Genomic DNA, 23,745 nt, shown 5'->3' with positions numbered 1-23,745 from the left:
CAGCCTGGGGCACTGTATAATTGAGGTTGCTGGACCCTGCCCCCGCTTCACAGAGCTCTGCTTGAACACCTAACAGTAGTGCATGCAGCATTGCCCATGTATATTATGGGGATAGGAAGAGTTGGAGAGCAGCCAAGCACTGTCTAATATTATAGCCACGCCTCTAAGCATGCTGGTCACGCCCACTGGTGGCGTGGTGTGGAAACCCCCCTCTACAAATCCTGCGTTTGCCCCTGATGTGTGTCCATTAATACTCTTGGTTTAACTTCATATATGGCTTTTATTAATCATGAGTGTGAGGGGTAAATGTATTCAGTATTCAGCTCTGATTCTTGCACATCGCCGATATTCTGTGACTTTGTCAGCACAATTTTTCAAAGTCGCTGAATATAGGCAATTTGCAAAAATCCTAGGTTAATACATTTACCCCTAAGACTGCTTTTATTACAAATGCCAATTTTGTATGTGTAAAGTTTATATGACAATATTCGCATTGTGTCTGGAAATGGAAATTTTCTGGCCAAGTGCTACATGGAGGCGAATAAAGAGTTGTAGTGTGGTGGTTGGTGGGGGTTATAGAGGGAAGGGTGTGAGGACCATGTCTAGCTGGGCTGCGGGGGGCATTTGCCCTGTGTGCTGTTTTTCATAGTGAGCTACCTTGGGCTGGGTTATCGGCCTACCTGAATTATTTTCCTTTAAAATGTTCCTATTAGGCTGCTGAGCCCCTGGGCTTAAATTTGCCAGACAGCCCCTTGGTGAGGAGGAGCACGGTGGCTTAGTGGTTAGCACCTCTGCCTCACAGCACTGTGGTCATGAGTTCAATTCCCGACGACCATGGCCTTATCTGTGTGGAGTTTGTATGTTCTCCCCGTATGTGCGCGGGTTTCCTCCCACACTCCAAAAACATACTAGTAGGTTAATTGGCTGCTATCAAATTGACCCTAGTCTCTCTCGGTCTATCTGTGTGTGTATGTTAGGGAATTTATTCTCTCTCTCTCTCTCTGGTCCTTAGGTAGATGCCGTCTTAAGCTCTTTGATCGTTTTGGGAGATCTTCTCTACTTTTGTTTTTTTTAGCGTTTTCGTTCCCATACTTATAGCGCTAATATTTAAATATTCACAAAAGCGGTTAGCTGTCTTTTTGGGGTCACATATTATGTTGTTGACACTGTCTTCAATCAAAATAACTATTTTGGTGACATTTATCTCTTACTTTTTGGTCTAATAGGGTGTCTGCTCTGCTCGCACGTCATAAAACTTTTGTTGTAGCCATTGCAAAGTTTTGGCTGCTCTGTTGGGCAATAATTAATTGAGCTGGAGAGGTGTCAATTTAAGGAAATTTAAAGTTGTAGGTGACGTTGGTGAACAGTGAATAAGCGGCGATTTGCGCTTCTAGATGTGAGATAAGTTTTCTCTCTACTCTTTATTGTGACACTGTTGAAGTTTATAAGCGTGAAATTATGAGAAATGGAATGATGAAAAGATTTCTGGAAGGGCTATTAGACCTGATTCATTAAGGCAGCAAAATGAAGATATTGTGCCTTTTTTAAAAAAAACAAACAAACAAACCCTTAAATCAGGCATACGCACGTCTGTATTCAACAAGGAGCGGATGTAATGATACGTCTGCTGATGAATATGAGTCTAGGACCGCTCTGCTCTAACAGACAATACACTGCAGAGTATGTACAATATATATGGGGAATAAAAAAGTCCCAAAAGAAAGAATATTCCAATTTTATCACCTGTTAATAATATAGTCATACTAGCGGTTCTGAATAGAATGTACCAGTCCTCTACACACAGTGGAGGCAGCATTTCAATGGCTTCCTGAGAATGCAACCTATTTATGAAGTGACTTGGTGATATTTCTAGTTTCTTGTAAAAGGCCAGGCTGCATCGTCAAGTACATTGGTACAGCTCACACAACGGCTGCCTACATTGGGTGTAGGGGACTGGTATACGGCAAGATAATATGTAAGATAGAGATAATTGTGACACTAAAGAACCATTGCCATTTTTTTCAGAGCAAGTGTCGTATTCGGCTCCGATCCTGTTTCCGTGCGGCGCTTTAAAAAGGGAGGTGCTTCCAAAGAGGCTACAGGAGAAAGGTCAGTATTTTACTGTAAATAAAGCTATTCATTATTATCATCATTTATTTGTTAGGCGCCACAAGGTTTCCACAGCGCCGTACACAGTACATACAGTAGACCATACAGGGTGACACAGTACAGAACAATAAACACAAAGTACCAATACTTCAGAAACTCCGGGCAGACATATAGAGTAAAGACGGAGTAGAAGAACAGGTATGGAGACAGGAGGGCAGAGGGGCCATGCTCATACGAGCTTACATCCTAAGGGAGGGTGAACAAAAACAGGCACAAAAGGGAGCCAGTGAAGCAAGGGGGAGAGAAAAGAGGGGCCAGGGGAGAGAGGGGAGAACGAGCAGAGTAGATGAGGGGTTAAGTAGATGGCTGGTAGGCTTTAAGGTAGAAGTGGGTTTTAAGTGGCCGTTTGAAGGAGCACAGATTGGGAGAGAGACGGATGGAGCGAGGGAGGTCATTCCAGTGCAGGGGGACAGCTCGGGAGAAGTCTTGGATTCTGGAGTGGGAAGAGGTGATCAGAGTGGAGGAGAGGCGACGGTCATTGGCTGAGAGCAGGGATTGGGTAGGAGTGTGAATGGAGAGGAGGTTAGAGATATAGGGGGCAGTAGACTGGGAGAGAGCTTTGTAAGTGGTGATTGTAAAGAGACCTGCATTGAAGACATTATTTGTTGTTCCTTTAATTGATTCCCTTTGGTTAGTGGCATCACCAAGGCATTACTGGCACTAACAGAACAGCCATTGTTGCGGTACAAGCTCCTTGATAAATACTCCATGTAAAGCGTTAGAGAGCTTTCCCAGACGAGAGCCGCTGATGCTCAATGCTGGTGAGATAATCACATGGTTGTCAACTCTCCCGGAATGTCTGGGAGACTCCTGTATTTCCTGGCCCCAGGGTGGGACCACAGTGATGTGATTTGTGCGGCCAATTCCCCCGCACTCGGCACCAGGATTTCCCCTCCGGGATCATAGATGCCTAAATGTTTGCAAGTAACCGGGAACCTCGTATTGGGCAAAGTGAAAACAAGCATTTGCTGGTGCTAGAGGGCTTTTCACCTTTTTGATAGGCCCCAAAGTAGAAGATGAAACATGTATCTAAATGATTATTATTCCAATATACAAATAACTTGTCTATATAGTTTGTGTGCAATATTTTATGATGGTAATATTATAAATAAGGAGGGCTTTCTAGACATGTATAAAAAAACTGAAAACACCCAGAAATATTGTTCTTAAAGAAACGATCATGATATCGTAACTACATTATGTTTAGAAACTCACAACTTTTATATATTATATTGTTTTTTTCTGCCCTGTTTTTTTTTTCTGTGCTCAACAAAAATAATCCTCTATAATTAATGAGAGAAATAAAAGGCTAAAGACCACAGAATGGAATAAAGTAAAATTCTTATACCGTATTTCTTAGAATCTGAGACGCCATAAATTGTAAGACGCACAGAATAGTCCTATGAATAAAATAAACGCCAATGACGTACCCGCGATTCTGAGACGCACCCCGGTTTTAGAGAGGGTTATATGGGGAAAAAGGTGCGTCTTAGAATCAAAGCAATACGGTATCTAGTAAAAATTGTTGAGAGGCGTGTGGAAGGCAATAATCTAAAGTCATCTGGAGGTGTTAAGGAAGTTATCCGTTTACAGCTACGTAAAAACATTTTTTCCAGCATAATAACCCTGTAATATTATACATTATTTATGCGCACTAATTGCGATCAACAGAAAATCTTTTTTTCTAATTTGTGTCTGGATGAGTATTTGTGTGTGTTCTGTTTATCCAGAGCCTTTTGTGAGCTGAAAATTAAAAAAAATCATCTTATTATGCGACTTGCTTTTCACCACAACTTTTAGATTTAAATAACGTGTGACTGTTTCTGCAGATAATAAAGCTCGAGCCCCCTCGGGTTCTCTTTCCACCCGAGGCTCAGGCTAGCAGCATGGATGAAAATTGAACGGCGCTGTAGAGCGATCCCGGAGGGGCTCGGGGATTTCATATCCTCAGAACGCGGGGTAATTCTTTAGTGCACGCTATAATACGGACTGCATCTGACGCTGGCTTTAATAAGCCTTTTAAATAGGAGCAATCATCGGAGGTTTCTCACTTTTTGATGAGAATTGTGAAGCGCGTCCTCTGTGCATGGAATACTTTATTGTATTATCGAGATTTCCATAAGGAAGGCAGAATGTGGCGTACAATTTAAGTGCTCATTTTCTTCACACGAAATTGCAGGTGTATGTCTTTGTAATATCCTCCGCGTTATGAGGCTGCCTGTTTTATAGAAATACATTTTTATATTCTAATTACAGATGTACCTCTGGAGAGCATTACGGTTTATCAAACAGCCCAGCATCCCGATATACGATGGTGTCTGACAGATTATTTCACAAAGGTATTACTATTAACGGCGCGGCGTTACAAGTCCTAATAAATGCCCACGTTTTACTTCCCTTAAAGAAAATGTTTGCAGCTCTTTTCATTTTCAGAGCGCTGTTGTCACTGTGGGGTATTGCTGAGCGGTGACACTCGTTTTATCTCTTTTTTTAATGGTTATGGGAACAGTTGCTGAATTTCATAAGATTTTGTCTGCAGGTCTGTAACCATCGTTTTGAGACACGGAACCTAAAACACAGCAGAAAGTTTAAATACGCAGAAATAAATCCTGTTGTGTAAAAATGTTTCTTAGGGAGTAAAGCATACACCCCGTAAGTAAAGTAATTTGATAATAATTGTAGAATAGTTGGACAAAATTAGGCTAGAGTCACACGGGCGCTTTGTGAGCCTTCGTATTTTCTCTCTAGGTACTTGGCGTCTGTGTTTTCCTGCACGTAGCGGGCAGTGTTCATGACGCAAGATTGAGATGGTCATAGCTGCCTGCAAAAGGATACCTACAAAAGAAAAACGTTTTGAGAAGAAAAAAACAAGAATATACACAGACTTGACTGATCAGCGACTGTCCACATATCCGATCCTAGCAGAACACTGACAGGAGCTTTTTTCGAATGCACAGGTGTCCGGCAGTAGTGTCTAACGTCGGTGCGCCATTAATTAATTTTTTTATTTAAAGCGGCAATGTCGGGACCCCTCTCTTAACAGTTAACCTGCGTGGTCCCGACATTGCTGCACTGACGTCAAACACTACTGGCGGACACCTGTGCATTCGGAAGAAGCTCCTGTCAGTGTTTTGCTAGGATCGGATATGTGGACAGGCGCTGATCAGGTAAGTCTGTGTATATTCTTGTCGTTTTCTTCTGAAATCGGTTTTCTTTTGTAGGTGTCCTCAGCGTCGGATTTAACAGCATCGGCAAAGGGACTACCACCGTTCCTAAGGAACCAGTGACCTCACTAAGTCACTTTCTGACCTATATCTGTGAGGAGCTGATTCTCACTCTTGAGTATTGATTCAGCCCATCCAATGTCTGTCTCTACTGTGCATAAGTGAAGTATGATGGTTAAACTCTTATTGAACGATACTTGATGTTATGTGTAGTTATATGGCTAGTCTCTTTTGGTCACAACACGCTCTGTCCCTCTGTACTCCTAAATTATCTTATTTTTGGAGCTGATGCATAATTTAAACAAAATATGTGTGCTTGACTCCAAAGTTTCTAACGCAAAACTTACCATTTTAGTATACGTATAGTGCTTTTTGGTACCTTGTATGTTGTCAAAGAAAAAATGTTTTGCCTCATCTTCTATAAACAAATTTTTGTTTTGTTTTTTCTCCTATAAATAAGTCTTCGTTGCCGTTTTTTGCCATTCACTGTGTTTGGTATTAAGCTATTCTGCAATACCTCTATTGGAGTTTAGGTCGTTAGTTAGTTTTGAAGTGGAGGAAGACGGTACATTTTGGGGGTATGCTGCATTGTAGGGATGTCAGGCTTATGTCAAACTGAGGCAGGAAGATTGTTGTGTCAGACGCACTTCATCATCATCATCATCATCATCGTCACTTCTGTACAATACGAAGTTCATATGTACAACTTGTTGTTTGATCTCGTCAAACTCCACCCAAAACTACAAAAGGATAATATTAGAGAGATGACTTTTTGGAGTTCTCGTTTCAGATGATGTCAAGGTAAGCAAGAAATGTAGTCAGGCAGCAGGAAAGGCCAGTAGAATACTTTGGGGCATATTCAATTAGGTCCGGCGCTCACGATTTATGCGCGGCTGCGCATGTAAAGTAACAATACAGTACCGCAACATTGCGGATTTCCCTTCGTAACCCTATAGGGTGCGTACAGAAATCCGTAGTGTTGCGGTAACGGGACTTGTGCAGCCGCGCGTAATCCTGAGTACAGGACTTAATTGATGCCCCTTTGTAAGGAAGATTATATTACCACACTATAGGTCACTGGTAAGATCTCACCCCAAGTACTGTAGAAGGACTAATCCAAATGATGTTATTTTGCACTATTAATATGACACCGTATGTCTGCATCAGCATCTTGTGTCCTGTAAATACAAGCACATGACATCTCCTATTTCTGTGCATGACACCTGAGTCAATATAGACTGTGCAAACATCAGCAACTCTCTAAGGAGAAACATTGAGCGGTTCAGAAAAGGCTGTAAATGAAAAATTCTGGGTAAATTAAAGGGACAACAATTAAAAAAACAAAAAAACAAGCCCTGACCTATTGTCGCAGAGCTGACATTCCACAGGATTGTGCACCGCTAGAGATTTGTATATAATTGGTTTACCCGACCTATTTAAAAGCAAAAAAAAGAACACGCTTCTGCTAGAAGAATGAAATGTGCATTCGGTCATGTAATGGAATTCGGTATGCTTGCTTATGGGGACAAATGACACAAACAGATTGTTTTTAATAAAAAAGGCCTATATGCTGTAGAAGTATTCTTAGCAATCAAGATTGATGGACTAAAGAGTATTTAGATATAAGTTGGTTTAAGATCTGTCTGTATTCTTGGGGCCAGGTTATAGAATGTTATGTTGCCTCTCATTCTATTACGACATAAACCGCTCACAGGTATGTTTGATCAGTAGCCAGTTTAACGGTTTTACAGCTAACCTACTCTCCTCTAGGAAGGCATCCCGACAACTATCGTTTTCTTCAGCCCCTCTGGAGTGAAGTTCTGTCTCAAGATAATCCAGGAACTATCAAATGATCGACTAAATCAAATTAAGGTACAGATTCCACAGAAAATAGTATGAAAATGACTTATTTACATCCCCAGCACAGCTCCTTCATCAGGGAGTGACTGTAGACCAGCACTGAGTTTATATTGTACTCTCTAGTGTAAGTGATGATAATTGGGAAAACAAAACCTAGATATAAAATATAGAGGTCACATTTGGAATTCCACAGTGACCAGCTAAGAGCTGTTTATTCAGGTGAAAGTTATGAAGATAATCACCAGGGCTTGTACTAAGAAGGTCCATCTGTTTTAAATATCCCACATACATTGAGTAAAATAAATAGTTATTGCCCAGCAGATGACTAAGTCTATGACGTGTTGTAATTTTCCATGTGAATCCTTTTATAAAGGGCCCCAACTTATATCTTTATAACTTAACTAAAGGAGCATTTCATCCCTTTATACACACATCTTACCATTGAATACTGAACCGGTAACATCACTAAGCTGCATGATGTAAGAAGGTCATTTACTGTAGCTTATATGTAGAAAACCAAAGAACCACAATATAAGTCTTGAAGTGAGCGTTGGTACCCATTGATTCATCACTTAATTATTTATTCTTATTTTATTACCTAAAAAAAAGTAATTAAAAAAAGTAAAAAGTAATGTGCAGATATCTGAATGCAAGTTAAGTTATATTTAAATAGAAATAAAGTGATGGTAAAATATGGTTAGTAATGAGTGTTATTAGTTGGAACAACTTGTTTTAAAGGAGTCTTGGGGATCTATATTTTGGTTTCCCAACCACTGACTTGGAAGATATTGCAGTATTAACATATTGTCAAATCCATCATATGCTATCCGTGGATTGAAACTGAGCTATACACAATCAAATGAATTATTTTATGCATTACGATCGCACGGAGAACAGAGAGAACGCAACACCATCTCTTGTGTGTATAGAAACTGTTCTGTTTTTTACAATCAAGATTACACATTCTTATAAGACTTATCGTTTTGCATGCTAGAAACAGTTCCAAACACTTGACATCACATGTCTAAAATAATTGGAGCTATAAATCTGTCATTATGACTTTAGCCTTGCAAAGTAAATTTCAAAACACGTCGAGTTACAATGTTATCTAAAATAATCTATTTCTTACCAGCGCTTCTCTTATCTGCTTTTAATCATGTTCTACATATTTCCTGGACCATTGCCACATACTCATTATATTTCCTGGTTAACTTCTACATTTAAAGTAATCTTAAAGGCACAATACACATTATTAAATGACTTCTGTATTCTAATTTCTTAATATTAATGAGCAAAATCACTGTAGAAAGTTCACACTGAGCGGGGGCCTATTGCAGCCACATTGCTGCCTAGTTCCTTAAATCAATCAAGCCATAACAAAATAACATAAAATATTAATAAGTAGTCATTGTCTGGACACTCGCCAAATGTCAGACAGGTTATCCCAGGTAACTGACTGGTCAGTAAATCTAAATATACACATTTGTCACAAAGACATGTAACCACCCCATCGTATTTTTCCTCTTGGACTCCCAATTGTTTTGTGATAAGTGGGTCCTCTGCTCCTAATTTACTTCCATGGCTTTCTGTATAAATTTTGTTTCCTGCGAAGCTTGTCACATTTTTATACCCCGTAAAATCAACTTGTTGCAGGGTCATTGGGTAGAAGTTTAGAAAAACCACTCATTCATGAAAATAACTAAATCTGGCCTTTCAAGGTCATATTCCTTGTACCTCACCTTCCAGTTTCCTACTTCAAGCTCCTGATTAACATTTAATTTTTATTGCTGGGTTTGTTGAACACATACATATGTACATACATACATTCATATAATTACATAATCATGTGTGCACATATATGAATATAAATTCTATATGTATTTAGACAATATATTTCCTGTGACATCAAATAAAACAGTCTGCGTAGTAAGTTATGCTGATTCTTTTCTCATAGTGCCATCTGAGGAGTTGGTCGTACCACCGGTTTTTTTTGGGCTTTTTTTACATTATATATTTATTTCCATACTGATCATGTACATAGGAGGCGTGAATACTGCTGGAGCGCTGGTCTATCGATACGGGATTATGATGGCAACAATCTAGTTGATTGGCTGTTTGCATATTGTACAGTTTATACTACTTAATTTATTAGCATCATGGCTATATTTGATCATTTAATTAAATTAATTATTGGCCATCTTTTTGCATAACTTTTCATTTCCATACAGGCTATTGTGGAAAAGTCTATTCTCATTTAATTTTTAAAGGGATAAATAACGGATCTGGAGGTGTTGTATTTTTTTTTTGTTGTATGTTCTATGCGCGTTTCGCCTTTATTAATAAATACCTTATTCTTTCTTTTGTATCTGGCCACATTACCCTGTTTGTATCATTGTTAGATTGTGTACCGATAGGGTGATGCAATTTCTGATTGCTACACATGCCTGACGCAAGTGCCGCACTTTGTTGATTTGTTTATATCGAAAGACGCGTCCAGTTTTACATAGGGTTGCAAGTACGCTTGTGTGGCTATTGAAGATCGAGCTGCCTCTGACCAATGAATAAGAGTAGGTAGTTGTTCCTTTTACAGTATTTTTAACCCAAAATATATCATAGGTGCCCTGTGTTTTTTTAGTTACAAGAACCATGTACAGTATTTATTGAATAAGCTTCTTTGCTTGTGGTGATATAACCAGAAACCTATACATCTTTGGATAATGTTCAATATAATAGCTTTAACTTTAGTGGAATGGAATTTTGAGCATATATATTACCACAACCACTGGGCAGGGAGGTTAAACTAAAACATAATTTCCTGATTCGGGGTGGAAATCCCATATTTATTGAACAGATGTCTTTCTGTGTCCTACATTTTGTCACATTAACTATATCTACATGCCTTGGTCGGATGACCTGTCTCTAATTAACTGTCCTTAGTCATTATTTGTATAACGTTTACTATACATTACTAAAGAAATCTGATTCAGTGAATTGGAAGCTGCCCCACAAGGAAATACAATGTATCAAGTTTTACTACAGACCAGAATGTTCAACACTGAGAATTCTACTTATTTGTGTGACTGTATTCTGCTCCTCTTCTAGTTTGCTGCGATTGGTCCTACAACAGCCGAGGCGATGACCGCAGAAGGCCTCCGTGTCAGCTGCACAGCCCAAAACCCCACACCTCAGGAACTAGCCAAGGGGATAAAAGGAATTGGCAAGCAATAAAAATGCTAATGGTGCTTCATGGAGTCTCTGACAATCGCAGCGTGAATGAATGTGGTGATGACATGTCATCGATTCCTTCCATACTGGAACTTTATATCTGTAAAATAGGTCTAATGTCATTAAATGTTGTTTGTCCATGTAAATGCCATTGAAATATTCAGTGATAATATATTATACATAAGAATGAGTTGGCCCGATGGGAGTTTGTGTCAGGGATGTGGGACGTTCTAACATCCAGAATTTGGAAGAGAAATAACATAATAGGGTGCGCCAAGAGAAGGATCCTAAAAGAAACCAATTGTGTAGGATGGCGGACTTTGTTATAAAAGTATGTTTATTGAACAATATAGTGTTAATAATAAAAACCAACACAATAACATATCAAATCTGTCAGCCACAAATATATGCACACAGGTGTGTCTATGGGGGTGGGAAAAAGCATAAAAATGTGTAATGTAAAATTAAGCTTGGAATTTAAGCATAATAGTCCTCATATTATACCATGGATAGTGTCTGGCCAGTACACATTTTTAGAATCATCTGTGATCCTAGTAAATATATGCAACAAATGGAAGACTTCTTAATCCAAAACGTCAAAAAGATAGCGGAATGATGTACTAATGTGATACAGTCTCACCCACTGGTAAACCTGCTGTTATCGATCCAAATATGCACCTCCACGGATGATACTTCCAGAGATTGAATAGAAGATGGTCTATAACACTATGTGTCCAGACTCCGAAACTAGTGCTGTGGGAAGAAGGGAATCCAGGCAGTCGGGGAACGGTTCCTCTAATTGAAAACAGCCAAGTAGCAGTCTTTAAACCACCGATGGTGCGGCTACTGTGAATGAGTTCTCTGTACAGCGCTGCAGAATTAGTGGCGCTATATAAATAGATGATGATGATGAACCTCAGTCTGACATGTTAGTCTTCATGTGCATGGAAAGTGGGGTGCTATGTCCGCTAATTAAAGGTGGAACCAATGTTGGAGAAAGACAGTCAATCCAAATGTTCTGTTGATATCCAAGTATATTTTCAGGTCCAAAAGAATATATCATTCTAACGCGTTTCGGCAGCTCAGAGGTTAACTTTTTCAAAAATAATGTGTTAAAACTCCTTTTGGTCCTTTTAAAGCTCTGTTCTGCTATTGATTGGATTATACTTTCAAGTCAATTAGAAACTGCTGGACTTGATTAATAACTTATTTCACTGTTTTAGTACTGTTAGTACTTTTAGACTTAGTACTGTTATACTCTTATACAATTTATAGAAATCTCCAATCTTTAAGTCAGAGATTACTTTGAAATGAAAATATAATAATGAAAGAAGAAAAAGACTTTATACATACAAGTATAAACATTCATATACATATATATATGTGTGTGTTTGTGCATATCGCAATTCTTGTACAAGTATCTCAAAGTTCAATAAAATAAATATTGTATAAATATAAATAATTGAAAAAACATATTTAGACAAATGAAATAATTAAATATTAGTTAATATAGGGAATCAAACCCCAGTCAGTATGTTACTAGAACTGGGTATAATTCTGCTGAGCCACAGCGCCTAATATATCACAAAGTGGGGAAAAAGAAACATAAAAAGAAAGAAAATGGTATTTAAAGCACTATAATAATATAGAACAACAATCTTAGATGTTCATATATAGATGTTAAATGACAATCAATAAGAAATAACAATATTTTAAATGCACTAAATGAATAGTTGACCACATGGACCCCTAAAAACGTATTAGGGGAACTGAAATTATCTATAATTAAATTCTAGATGCTCATTCAGCTCTTCTGGCATCAAAGTCCGTAATTTAAAAATCCAAAAAGTCTCTCTTTCACAGAGAGTTTTGAATCTATCCCCTCTTCTAATAGTTGGTTTATGGACTCAATAATAGCCACACTTAGACCTGAGGGGTTAACAGAATGTGTATTATTGAAATGTCTAGATACACTATGATTTTCGACTTTTATTATGTTCAGTCTGTGCTCCATAAATCTTATTCTTACGGCTCTAGTCGTCATATTCACGTACTGCAGGCCACAAGGGCACTGCAGCACGTGGATGGCAATAATAGTACTGGAATTATAAACCTGGAATAGTGAAAATGACATCACATATCAGACTGCTGGGTGACACAATCTGTTCAGTTGCTCTCCGTAAAGGTTCCAGGTTCAGGTAGGAGGGTCGTCTGGTCACCCCCTACCTGACTCGCTACACAATGTTGTCGACAGGGGTATTTGTCCAAAATTGGACAACCCTTTAAGTAATTCCATAACATTTACAAATGTGGTCCTGATTCATCAAGTCACACATACTGAGTGCAGTGTGCGTTTGTTTTAAAACGCACGGAATTCGGACATACGCTGCCAAAATTCAACAAGGAAGGGGATATGATACGTGCGCTGATTAATTTGGGTCTAGGTCCGCTCTGCTTTACTACACAGGACCCTGCAGGATCCTCCCCTCTTGTCCAATACCTATGTGGAATATATATCCACAAAACAACGCACAGAAAAACAAAATAGATTAATGTCACCTCTTAATCTAGGCAATGATAAAAAAGAAAAAGTATAAATAAGAAAGTAGGGGTTTTTTTCCACAATTTTTTTTCCCCCCATGAAATACATTTATTAGGATGATCTTAACATCGACTGAACTTAAAATAAATTTTTACAGTTGCTCCTATTTGCAAACACATGTTGTAGCATGCATATGAGACTGTCATCACTAATGATCGGGACTTAGACTAGCCCTGTAGCTGGAGCAAGAGATACGGCAGAAAAACAAGTAACTTTGAGATGCCCAAAGCTTAAATCGGATGTGCCTGCATACACTCTAGTTTGGGACGCCCTTGACTGATCGCCCCTTCCCCTCCCAGAAATCGTAAGCTGTAGTCAGTGTATTTGCGTACGAAGATGAATTGAACGTTGCTGCGTTTAGCTGCCTATGGTCCAGGTCTAGACATGCACAGATCAAATTTGCGGATAGCGCACACAAAATCGGCATTTACGTTCCTTGATGAATCAGGCCCTGTGTGTCTAAATTTTCAATGTATTTAAGGTAATTTAATGTATGTATTAAAATATTTGCATGTCCCTTTCAGTATCTCCCCTCTTTTCTCTAATCTTACACTAGAAGAGACTGGTTTCACAGAACAGATCTTTTTAAGTTAAATACATGTAGTTCTGACCAGTTTCTAAAAACTTTTTGCACACACCCTCTCTAAATAAAAAATAAACTTGTATGTTTAAATTCAGAGACTTGTTAAAGGGGGAGAAAAGTTGTGACGTAATGAGAGTTTGGAGAAAATTAGGAACATGGAAACAAAAAGATTATATATATATATATATATATATATATATATAAATATATATATATATATATATATATATATATATATATTTATAAAAACATTCTGCTTTAAATGTTGCGCTAGATAAAATCTAAGCATTAAAATAGGGTAGCTTACATTCAAAAGGAAATCCTTCTTAATTCTTGGAGGACTTGTAGCCTCTGCCTGCAGACTGCAGTTAATTAGCTTGTTACTTGTGAGGTGTTGTACTAGTCACATTATTTGTGGAATCAATTTATAAAAAGCTTTGCTGGCAATATTATCTCGGTACAAACTGTAATGTCTGCGGTCACGCTCCGTGAAGAACGATCTATCTGCACTGATATAATGTGGCTGCATCTTGTACATTTATTGCACTTTTTGACAATGTACCTATATATCAGATGGTTTGAATTGTTGCTTAACAAAATCAGCGGCATCCTGATGCTGTTTAAAACGAGCACATTGTGACTTCTAAAGAGCTTATTTGTGTCGGATAGCAATTTCTCTACTGAGCAGCTTGTTTTCGCTTCCTGTTCATGAACCCTACTGTGTCTTGTATGTGTTTAGGTGGATTGTGTAGACGTCAAGTCTATTTACCTTCGCTTGATTTATTCTAGAAACTCGTAGACCAGTAAAACACTGGTGTGTGCAAACTACACATACTGAGAAACAGCATACAATGTTTAATTCATCTCAACAAAGCAACGTGTGCCGGATAAACACCATGCAGGGGGCCACTTTCTGTATGAACAGCACTTTCATGTAAACACAGGGGTACTCCTTTCTGTACGCTGCTGCTAATCTTTTGCAATCACTTGGATGCAGATGGTGAGGGGTTTCTTAAAGATAAACCGTCAGCCTCATGTAAACATATGGTATTACAGACCCCTTCCCCTCAACTTACAGAATGGCTGGAGACTAGTGTCCAGGACACTCCTCTAGGTAATTCAGTAATGAACATACGGCCACAGATAGATTTTTGAATCTCAGAGTTCTCTTGACACCTGTTGTGTCGAGTGCGCTGATTGGACAATTGCCGCATCATCCAATCAGAACCCAGTGACGTGTTGAGAGAGCATTTGGATTCAACATTCTGCTTCCTGTACCAGGACAATATAAGTTACTGAATCGTTGGGGGAAAGGTGTTAAGGGGGAGAGACAGCTTTATCATTATCATCATCACCATTTATATAGCGCCACTGCTTCTGCAGCGCTGTACAGAGAACTCATTCACATTAGTCCCTGCCCCATTATAGCTTACAGTATAAATTCCCTAACATACACACACAGATAGACCGAGAGAGAGAGGGTCAATTTTTATAGCAGCCAATTAGCCTACTAGTATGTTTTTGGAGTGTGGGAGGAAACCAGAGCACCCAGAGGAAACCCACGCAAACACAGGGAGAACATACAAATTCCGCACAGATAAGGCCATGGTTGGGAATCAAACTCATGACCCCAGTGCTGTGAGGCAGAAGTGCTAACCACTTAGCCACCGTGCTGCCTAGATTCCAGATAACACAGTTCTGAAATCCTTGCTCGTTGTGAGCAAAAAGGAGTGAAGATTTCAGACTGAACATCACAGTGGAGCCTCTTTGCGGGATGTTCCTGCGGCACTTCACGCAGAATTCAAACAGCTCACACTCTGCAAGCTGCTGTCTGTTTATAGAGACACCTCTGGCTCCTCCTTGTGGGCATCTTCCTCCGGGAACAAAGGAACTCCTAACCACAGCGGTGTGAGGCAGAAGTGCTAACCACTTAGCCACCGTGCTGCCCATATGCCATATTTTCATGTGTAGCTAGAGTTGTCCTTCAACACTCCATTACCCCCTTCTGTCCCCTTCGCAGACTGACCTCATCTTTCCCCTACTCAGGCTGCCCTCTGACTCCTTTTCTCAACCCTAGGGATTTTTGTGCGCGTGGCACCAACAATCATTCCACGGTCAGAGTCACTTACATCACATTCTGGTGTTTTGTCTGAACAACAGCTGAACCTCTTGACCATGTCTGCATGCTTCTATGTACTGAGTTGCTGCCACATGATTGGCTGTATAAATATTCGCACTAACGAGCAGGTGTGCCTAATAAATCGGCCACTGAGTGAAGATTACAAGAAAGGGTCACAATGTCAAACATAGATTATACTAACACGATAGTTTATTTACTCACCCCCACCTAAAATTAACATTAACAAATATCTAAATACTCAGCATATAAAACATGTTCGCCCTCTACTTTGATGACATAAAAATGGGTTAGGTTCTGAAAAGTTAAAATGTGTCAGTCAGTACTGAAGATCCCTGTGCTCCAACAAGGAGATACGGAAAACGTGCTCTGTTTTCCCCGAGAATAGGATTTGAGAACCTCTGTGCTATAGGATGAAACTGTTATAATCGCCCATCGACGCGTGTCTCATTTACTCCAATGTTCATGCTTTATTTAAAGATTAATTGCACAGCATTGTATTTTATTGAAGTATATTTGTATATTTGTAAAATTCCTTGGTTCTGTTGTATATGACAGTATTAGGAGAAGCCTCACAAATTCTACCTTTGCCCATGTCAGGAGCTGTGTGTTACTGGGATGAATAATAGAAAAACAGACTGCAGTCTTGGCCTTTGCACCTACATACCAGTAGCAGGGTAAAACTCTATGGTAGGACTGACCAACCTGTGGCTTTCCAGGTGATGTGAAACTACAAGTCCCAGCATGCCCTGCTAGCTATCCGCTGGCTGTCTACTGGCAAAGCATGCTGGGGCTTGTAGTTTCACCTGGCGAGCCACAGGATGACCAGGCCTGCTCTAAGGCCCTGATTCGTGTCCGAATTCACCTGGTACGTAAGTTGTGTTTCTATAAAGAGCACAGAACTTGTGCGCAGTTGCGACAGTACTCAAATCCAAGCGGATCTCACTAAGCGTTTCGATTTTTAATCAAGTCGGAAGTACGCCCTGCCTAAATAGTACTTGCCATATGAAGACACGCAGAGCGCCTATACAATAAAAGGTCACGTCATTAAAATAACTCAACAGTATAATCATTTATATAAATATTTATTTTGAAATTAAATTTTGTTTTTATCTTACCTCCATCCTTAAAGTTGCTTTCAAGGTACACTGTTCATCCAATGCGTTTATATTGTCTATCTCAGTCGCATATAGTTGTTCTGTGATAGCTAGTGGCACGCATAGATGTCATTTTTAAATCAAAGACTAATTAGTGTCAGTCATCACTATCAAAATAGAAGGGAAAACAAAGTACTGACGACAAATACAGGACTTGAATCGGACCCATCTGAGTTGAAACTCCCTTATTGTACCTAACCCTCCTTGGTTCGTCCCTTCCCTTCCCTGTTCTGCCCATCGTGTCATAGGCAGTCATGTCATTTTTGTGCATAACCTGAATTGCATGCAATTGTGTTAATTGGGTTAAGATCCTGTCAGGCGCCGCCTCCACACCCCTCATAGGTGCCGGAGACGGTCGCCTCCTCCTGCGGCACACTCACGTCCCGTTGCCTAGCAACGGGACGTCCTTCCGGATTGGGCTCTGTGCACTCATGCGCAGTGTCTCGCGTCCCATAGCTAGGCAACGGGACGCCAGCTCTACCTACTCGACGGCGATCAGCTGCTCTGATCGCCGGCACCTCCTCACCCCAATCAGCTCTCACCTGGCCTTATTTAAACCTCACTCTGGTGCCAAGGGTGCCAGAGTATTGGTTTACTCTCTCTGTGCTCCTGTGGTTATCTTCCAATTGCTGCTATACTGGTTCCTGACTACTCGCCTGGTTATTGTCTTGTACCTTTCTGCCCGTTCTGGTTTGACCCTCTGCCCGTCCCTGACCATTCTGCTGGTTTTCCTACGTTGTACTGTGCTACCGCTGGTTCTGACCCGGACCGTCTGACCTTTCTACTACTTTCACTGCGCTGGTTACTAGCTGGGAGAACCGCGACCCGTGCACCTCACGCAGCAAAAACCATACCTCCTTGCGGGGGTCCCTGGTGAACACCGGGGGTGCATTAGTCTCCGCGCCTCCTAGTTTAGCAGTGTCAATACCAGTCAGTGATTATCCATGCCTCAAAGACGTGACAGGTCCATTTCTGGGTATCCGCAGAACTATTTGATGCAAAATGCGCTACTCAAAAAGGACAGACGTCCAAACACGAATCAGGCATTCAATGAGCATTACCCTCCACCCACAAAAGGACTTGAGTTTTATGGGTACTCCAGAGGTGCTAGTAATTCCTTCTATACCTGTAATAAGATACTGTTTCCACAGTCCATGTCGTAAAAACCTGCAACGTGTACCAGCCTCAAGACTGCAATTTTGTTTTTTCGTTGGAATGTTGGTGGGTGCAGAGAACTATCCAACATTTGTCCAGCTGGAGTAAAAACAGGGCTTACAGCAGCTGCTTTTAGCTTCATCACATAACCTACAAAAACTACTGTAGTTACTGAAACATGAAGCATTGGATGGGAGGAGGTAGCACTCGTGTGTCCTAACTCTGCAGCCAAAATATTGCATATTATATCCCCCGCACAGAGCTGCAGTTGTCATGACAATGTTCCTCTGACATGTAAAGTTCACACTTCCGCTATATAAAATAGCTGATACTGTATCATGACAAGATTATGCAAGGATCTTCAGTAATACAGACACATATAGTGGTTGGAAGTGGAAATATACAACAATAAATGATGATTCTGACAGTAATTTCATTTTATTGCATTTGATAACATGAGTGGAAACTACTGCTGCTCTGGGAAGATTAAATTAAATATCACCAAAGCAACAGAACTCACCAGTATTGAAATTTATATGAAAAAAAAAAAATGATGGAAAGCTTGCTTGGAAAAGCCAAGGTAGGAATGGACATAAACATGCGGCTCTGTTTAATATTAAGAGTCTACGAGAGTTATTCAATTCCCCGTTTTCATGTGTGCTGCTTTACGTACAAACAAAAAAATGGGAAGCATGTTTGCTTAAATGATAATACGCTCCTTAGTTTTTCGGGACACAGTATTATTTGTCCGGTGGTAGTGGTGTCATTGGCTCTGACAAAGCCGACACACTTAACCACTACAGATTAACCCCGAAAGCAATAACATCGATAGAATGACATTATAAACATTATATAGCATAATATAGCATTATATAGCAGCCAGTATTCTGTCCGGCAGCTCTAATGATCTACAACACCCTATTTGTCAGGATCCTCCTGGACCTCGTTGTGTCAGAGCGGCAGAAACTGCCAATTCCATAAACCCCAGCCAGGGGGCGGTAAAGTATCCTTCACCTCTTACATTGCCCAACACAATTTGGATCAATTGTTCCTTTCTACTCTCTCATTACATACCCTAACTAATACATATTCATTCACATCTCTCCAGCACCTACTCAATTTACAGCCTCTCCTATTTACCATCACCATACTTCTCTCCAAATTCTTTTTCTTTCTCCATCACCCTATTCCTCCCATCCCAATTATGATTTCCCCTTAACTACTTCCCTCCTCACTAGTCTATATACATTGAACTGTTTTGTCTCCTGCACCCACCACACTCATCAGCCTACATAGACAGAAATAAACCTCACACCCACAAATCCTCCTCGCGTGTCCTCTTTCTCACCCTGCTCCTTCTTATGACTGCTGGTGATATCCCACCTAACCTTGGGCCTTGTATAATCTCCATTATCTGTTCACTCTTTTCGCTCCACCCCAAACCTTTCCATCCAGCCGTACTTCCAATCCTGCCAACCTTATCCACATATCTCCACTATCCTCTCTTCCCTTCTCCTGTGCACTATGGAACGCCAGATCTGTTTGTAACAAACTTACATCCATCCACGATCTATTCATTTCTGAATCCCTACTAGATCGAGACAGATATGAGCATGATGTTAAAGAATCCCCGGGGTCTGCACAGTCTCTGGTTCTTTATACAGGAGAAGAACCAGAAGGACCAATCAACTTTACACACCGAGTTTCTCTTATTTTTATCACTAAAGGCAACTTTCAAATTGATTGTCTAGTGAGTGGATTTCTAAAGGAGAGACACAGGATTGATCTACAACAGTGTTGGCTAACCTGTGACACTCCAGGTGTTGTGAAACTACAAGTCCCAGCATACCCTTCCAGCAATAAGCTGCTATATATTGGCAAAGCATGCTGGGACTTGTAGTTTCACAACACCTGGAGTGTCACAGGTTAGCCAACACTGATCTACAACAACAATTATTATTTTGTTGGCACATTTCTCTCACGTGTATGATTATATGGTTCAACCAACATCACACTATGTTGTATTTTTTATTTTTTTCACATGTTATATCACTACGAATTTCACACGGAGGAGAAGATCTTAGGGCAGAGATATAGAGATCCATCTTTCAACCAAATATAAGTACATTTTCTTTCACAATGTATTTTTTTGTACATAGACTATTTTTCTTTTTTATGACTAATAGAGGAATAACATGCGCACATTTTAATACTAGAATATGATTATAAAATGTTGTTTTCTGCATGTATATACAGGCAGTGGCACTGGACACTTTTGATTTTCTATGAAGGCTTTTATGTGTATGAGAACAATTGTGTGGTTCTTTTCAAAGGTTGAGAGCAGCAACTATCAAAAGCGCGTTCCATTACTCCTAATACCTTTTGTATATATCATCTATATTCGCTCCACCAATTCCGCAGCGATGTACAGAGAATATTCACATCAGTCCCTCCCACATTGGAGCTTACTGTCTAAATCCCCCCTACACACATGTTAATTTTGGCAGCAGCCAGTTCACCTATCCGTATATTTTTGGAGTGTGGGAGGAAACCCACGAAAAACGGTGAGAACATACAAACTCCACCCAGATAAGTTCCTGGTCAGGACTCGAACTCATGACCCCAACGCTGTGAGGTAGAAGTGCTAACCACTGAGCCACCGTGCTTGATTTTCCACCATGTGTGATGTCCTGGAAATTGGGTTGTAAGTATACAACCCAATCCAGGAAAGCATATTACTAGCCAACGCTCATGAATAAGGTTGGAGGGGTCAATACACAAACGGGCAATCAGAAGCGGCTACCGCGCTGGTCAACGTCTGCGCAGGACTCCAGTACCCGCAATAAATACACCTCTTAAGAAGATCTATTCAAGTCTCATTAGATTTCATCTCCAGGGGTCGTGCTACACACCCTTACGGTACTCAACTAATGCTTACCCACTCCCTTGTTTCACCTCTCCTGGCACAGGGGGACGCAAAACTAACATACGTACAAGTCTATATATACGATGCATTTATTATTCCACACTCTTGGTTCACAAACAACAATTATGTGCACCAGAAATAATGTGTAAATAATAGTATTAATGAGTAACTCTGCTCTCTGGCCTCAGGGCATGACCTCTTAGTTTTCACTTCTGTTTTCTTTGCAAACTGCACTGGTCCTGAACTTTAGGCAATGAAAACAGGCGATACTAATATATGTACAAACATGAGTTGGGACATCATTATTTCAGTGTTCATCATGTAAACTTGTTTCTGATAAGGAATAACGTTTTTTGTAGTGTAAATTATTCTGGATATTACAACTCACCTCGGATTTCCATGACGTGCATAAAACATATATACTTACATGCATCATACATTGTGGGGTATATTCAATTGTCAGCGAGTATTTTATTTAGAGCGTGTTAAGTCATTTTCCCGCTGCTTTTCATCATTTTCGAGCGGGGTTAACTTTACCCGCAATTCAATTCCATTTTTAACGCTACGTTTTTTTTCATGAAACGGTCCTCTCGCGCTCCAGTAGAAGGTCTATTGAGACTTTAGGGTGTGCGAGAGGCAGCCGCACTAAAAGCTATTCAATTGTTTTTTAACGCGGCGGGTAAAACAGGCAAATATGCTGTGTTATCTCGCACCTCCTTTGGGTGTGTTAAAAATAAAAAACCTCTGAAAAGTAGTTGAAATCATGTAAAAATGTTGAAAAGTATGTTTATCACTAATGACTAACTTGTGTAAGTTGATTTTCTTGTAAAGAAATAATGAAATAAAAAAGTAAAAAAAAAAATCACTAATTAATTACATTTATGTATGTTTTTGGTACAAATATGAATGTAGTAATGTGTTTTAACATGGAATAGATGATTGTATGGTAAAAAATAGTTCAATTTAAAAATATGCTAAATAAAGTACTGTAATGTAGATATTATCATGTGTAATGCAATCTAATGTATGCAAAACCTTTTTTTTTGTCTTATACATGACAACGTTAAAACTCCCCTATAGTCTCACAAACACAATTTTTTTAATGCGCGGGGGCAGCGTTACCTCTTTTGCAATTGAATTGCACGAGGTTTCCTGCTGCAGTAACTCCAAACGGTCGCTATTGCAGACAAAAACCCGCACAGGACTTTTTTTTTTTTTTTTTTTTAACACCGCGGGGACAAAACAATCTCGCTGACAATTGAATATGCCACTGTGTGTACTATATATAGGTCCACTTTAAGTAGCTATAGACAGTGCATAGTCTTTCTCCCAGTGTTGCAGTGTTACTCTTGATGGTGAATTTCCTATACACAGAACTCATGCCATAAGGGAATAGGAAGGAACGAGTCTGATGAATGTGGCTGCTGGGAGACTTGCTCTGTACACCCCCCATTCCACCTTAAGTGGCGCATTGTGGGAAATAAAATAAGTACCACTAAGCCTTCTGCCGACATGAAGGGTCACCATGGCTTGTACTGTGAGGGTTGGATAATGTCCTATAAGAGGAGGAGCAGAGTGAGTGGAGCAGGTGGAACATGTGCTCTGGGTGCTGGGGGTGCTGTCGGGCACCACTGCACCCGTGCAGTGTTAGTAATGCTATCATCACACTATTACATGTGTAAGACGGCTGCACTGGGCTGCACCCCTATATCTCATTGCATAGAACACATTCACACTGGACTAAGTCCCTCCCATATCTCATCACATGGGACACTCCCCTTGGGCTCTGGTTGTCACACTAGACTCTGCCCATTGCCTATATGTCATCACAAGGAACACTCCCCCTGGGCTCTGGTTCTGTCACACTAGACTCCGCTCATTGCTTATATCATCATCATCATCACCATTTCTTTATATAGCGCCACTGATTCCGCAGCGCTGTACAGAGAACTCACCCACATCAGTCCCTGCCCCTTTGGGGCTTACAGTCTATATTCCCCACGCACACACAGACACAGACAGACGAGACTAGGGTCAATTTTGTTAGCAGTCAATTAACCTATTAGTATGTTTTTTGGAGTGTGGGAGGAAACCGGAGCACCCAGAGGAAACCCACGCAAACACGGGGAGAACATACAAACTCCTCACAGATAAGGTCATGGTCGCGAATTGAACTCATGACCCCAGCACTGTGAGGCAGAAGTGCTAACCACTAAGCCACCACACTCCCCCAGGGCTCTGGTTCTGTCACACTAGACTCCGCCCATTGCCTCTCTGTCACCACACTCCACCTGGACTCCTCCATCTCACCTATATCTCATCGCCTGGAGTGCTTCCCCTGGGCTCTGAGAACTGGAACTATCACACTGGACTCCGCCCCTCACCCTTATGTCTTCATATGGAGCACTCCTCCTCTCTGACTGACTGAGCAGGAAGAGATTGCTGTTTTCCAAGTTTTATCTAAATAAAAGCACACCCACCAATATCTCCACAATGCCCATTATTGCAGGGAGTGCTACTCGCATGATAGACCCATAGTTCTTTGCCGAGCCCTGTCTATAAGACTAAAGTGTATCAAGAGCATATGTTCTACAAAGAGAGAAAGTTATCTGGGCAACAGATTAATTATAACTGCTATTTTGTGCCCCCCAAATCTGTCTTGTTTTGTGACCTCGCCCATGATGCTATCCTGTTCTACCACATAGCA

The 23,745-nt window shown here is 40.3% G+C and overlaps 1 protein-coding gene across 1 annotated transcript in view; it reads left to right on the top strand.

The window, feature by feature from the left end:
• Positions 1 to 11,696, top strand: part of UROS (uroporphyrinogen III synthase) — a 50,284-nt gene extending 38,588 nt beyond the window's left edge. The window contains exons 7-10 of the mRNA XM_075215994.1: positions 2,026 to 2,109; positions 4,426 to 4,508; positions 7,164 to 7,265; positions 10,356 to 11,696. Of these exons, the coding sequence (XP_075072095.1) occupies positions 2,026 to 2,109; positions 4,426 to 4,508; positions 7,164 to 7,265; positions 10,356 to 10,481 (395 nt within the window). The 3' untranslated portion in view covers positions 10,482 to 11,696. The remainder of the gene's footprint in view (positions 1 to 2,025; positions 2,110 to 4,425; positions 4,509 to 7,163; positions 7,266 to 10,355) is intronic.
• The last annotated feature ends 12,049 nt before the right edge of the window (positions 11,697 to 23,745 follow it).

The sequence above is a fragment of the Mixophyes fleayi genome, chromosome 6 (genome assembly GCF_038048845.1).
Source record: "Mixophyes fleayi isolate aMixFle1 chromosome 6, aMixFle1.hap1, whole genome shotgun sequence".
NCBI lineage: Eukaryota > Metazoa > Chordata > Amphibia > Anura > Limnodynastidae > Mixophyes > Mixophyes fleayi.
The sequence above is the reverse complement of the archived record's forward strand: the minus strand, read 5'-3'. Positions and strand labels throughout refer to the sequence as shown.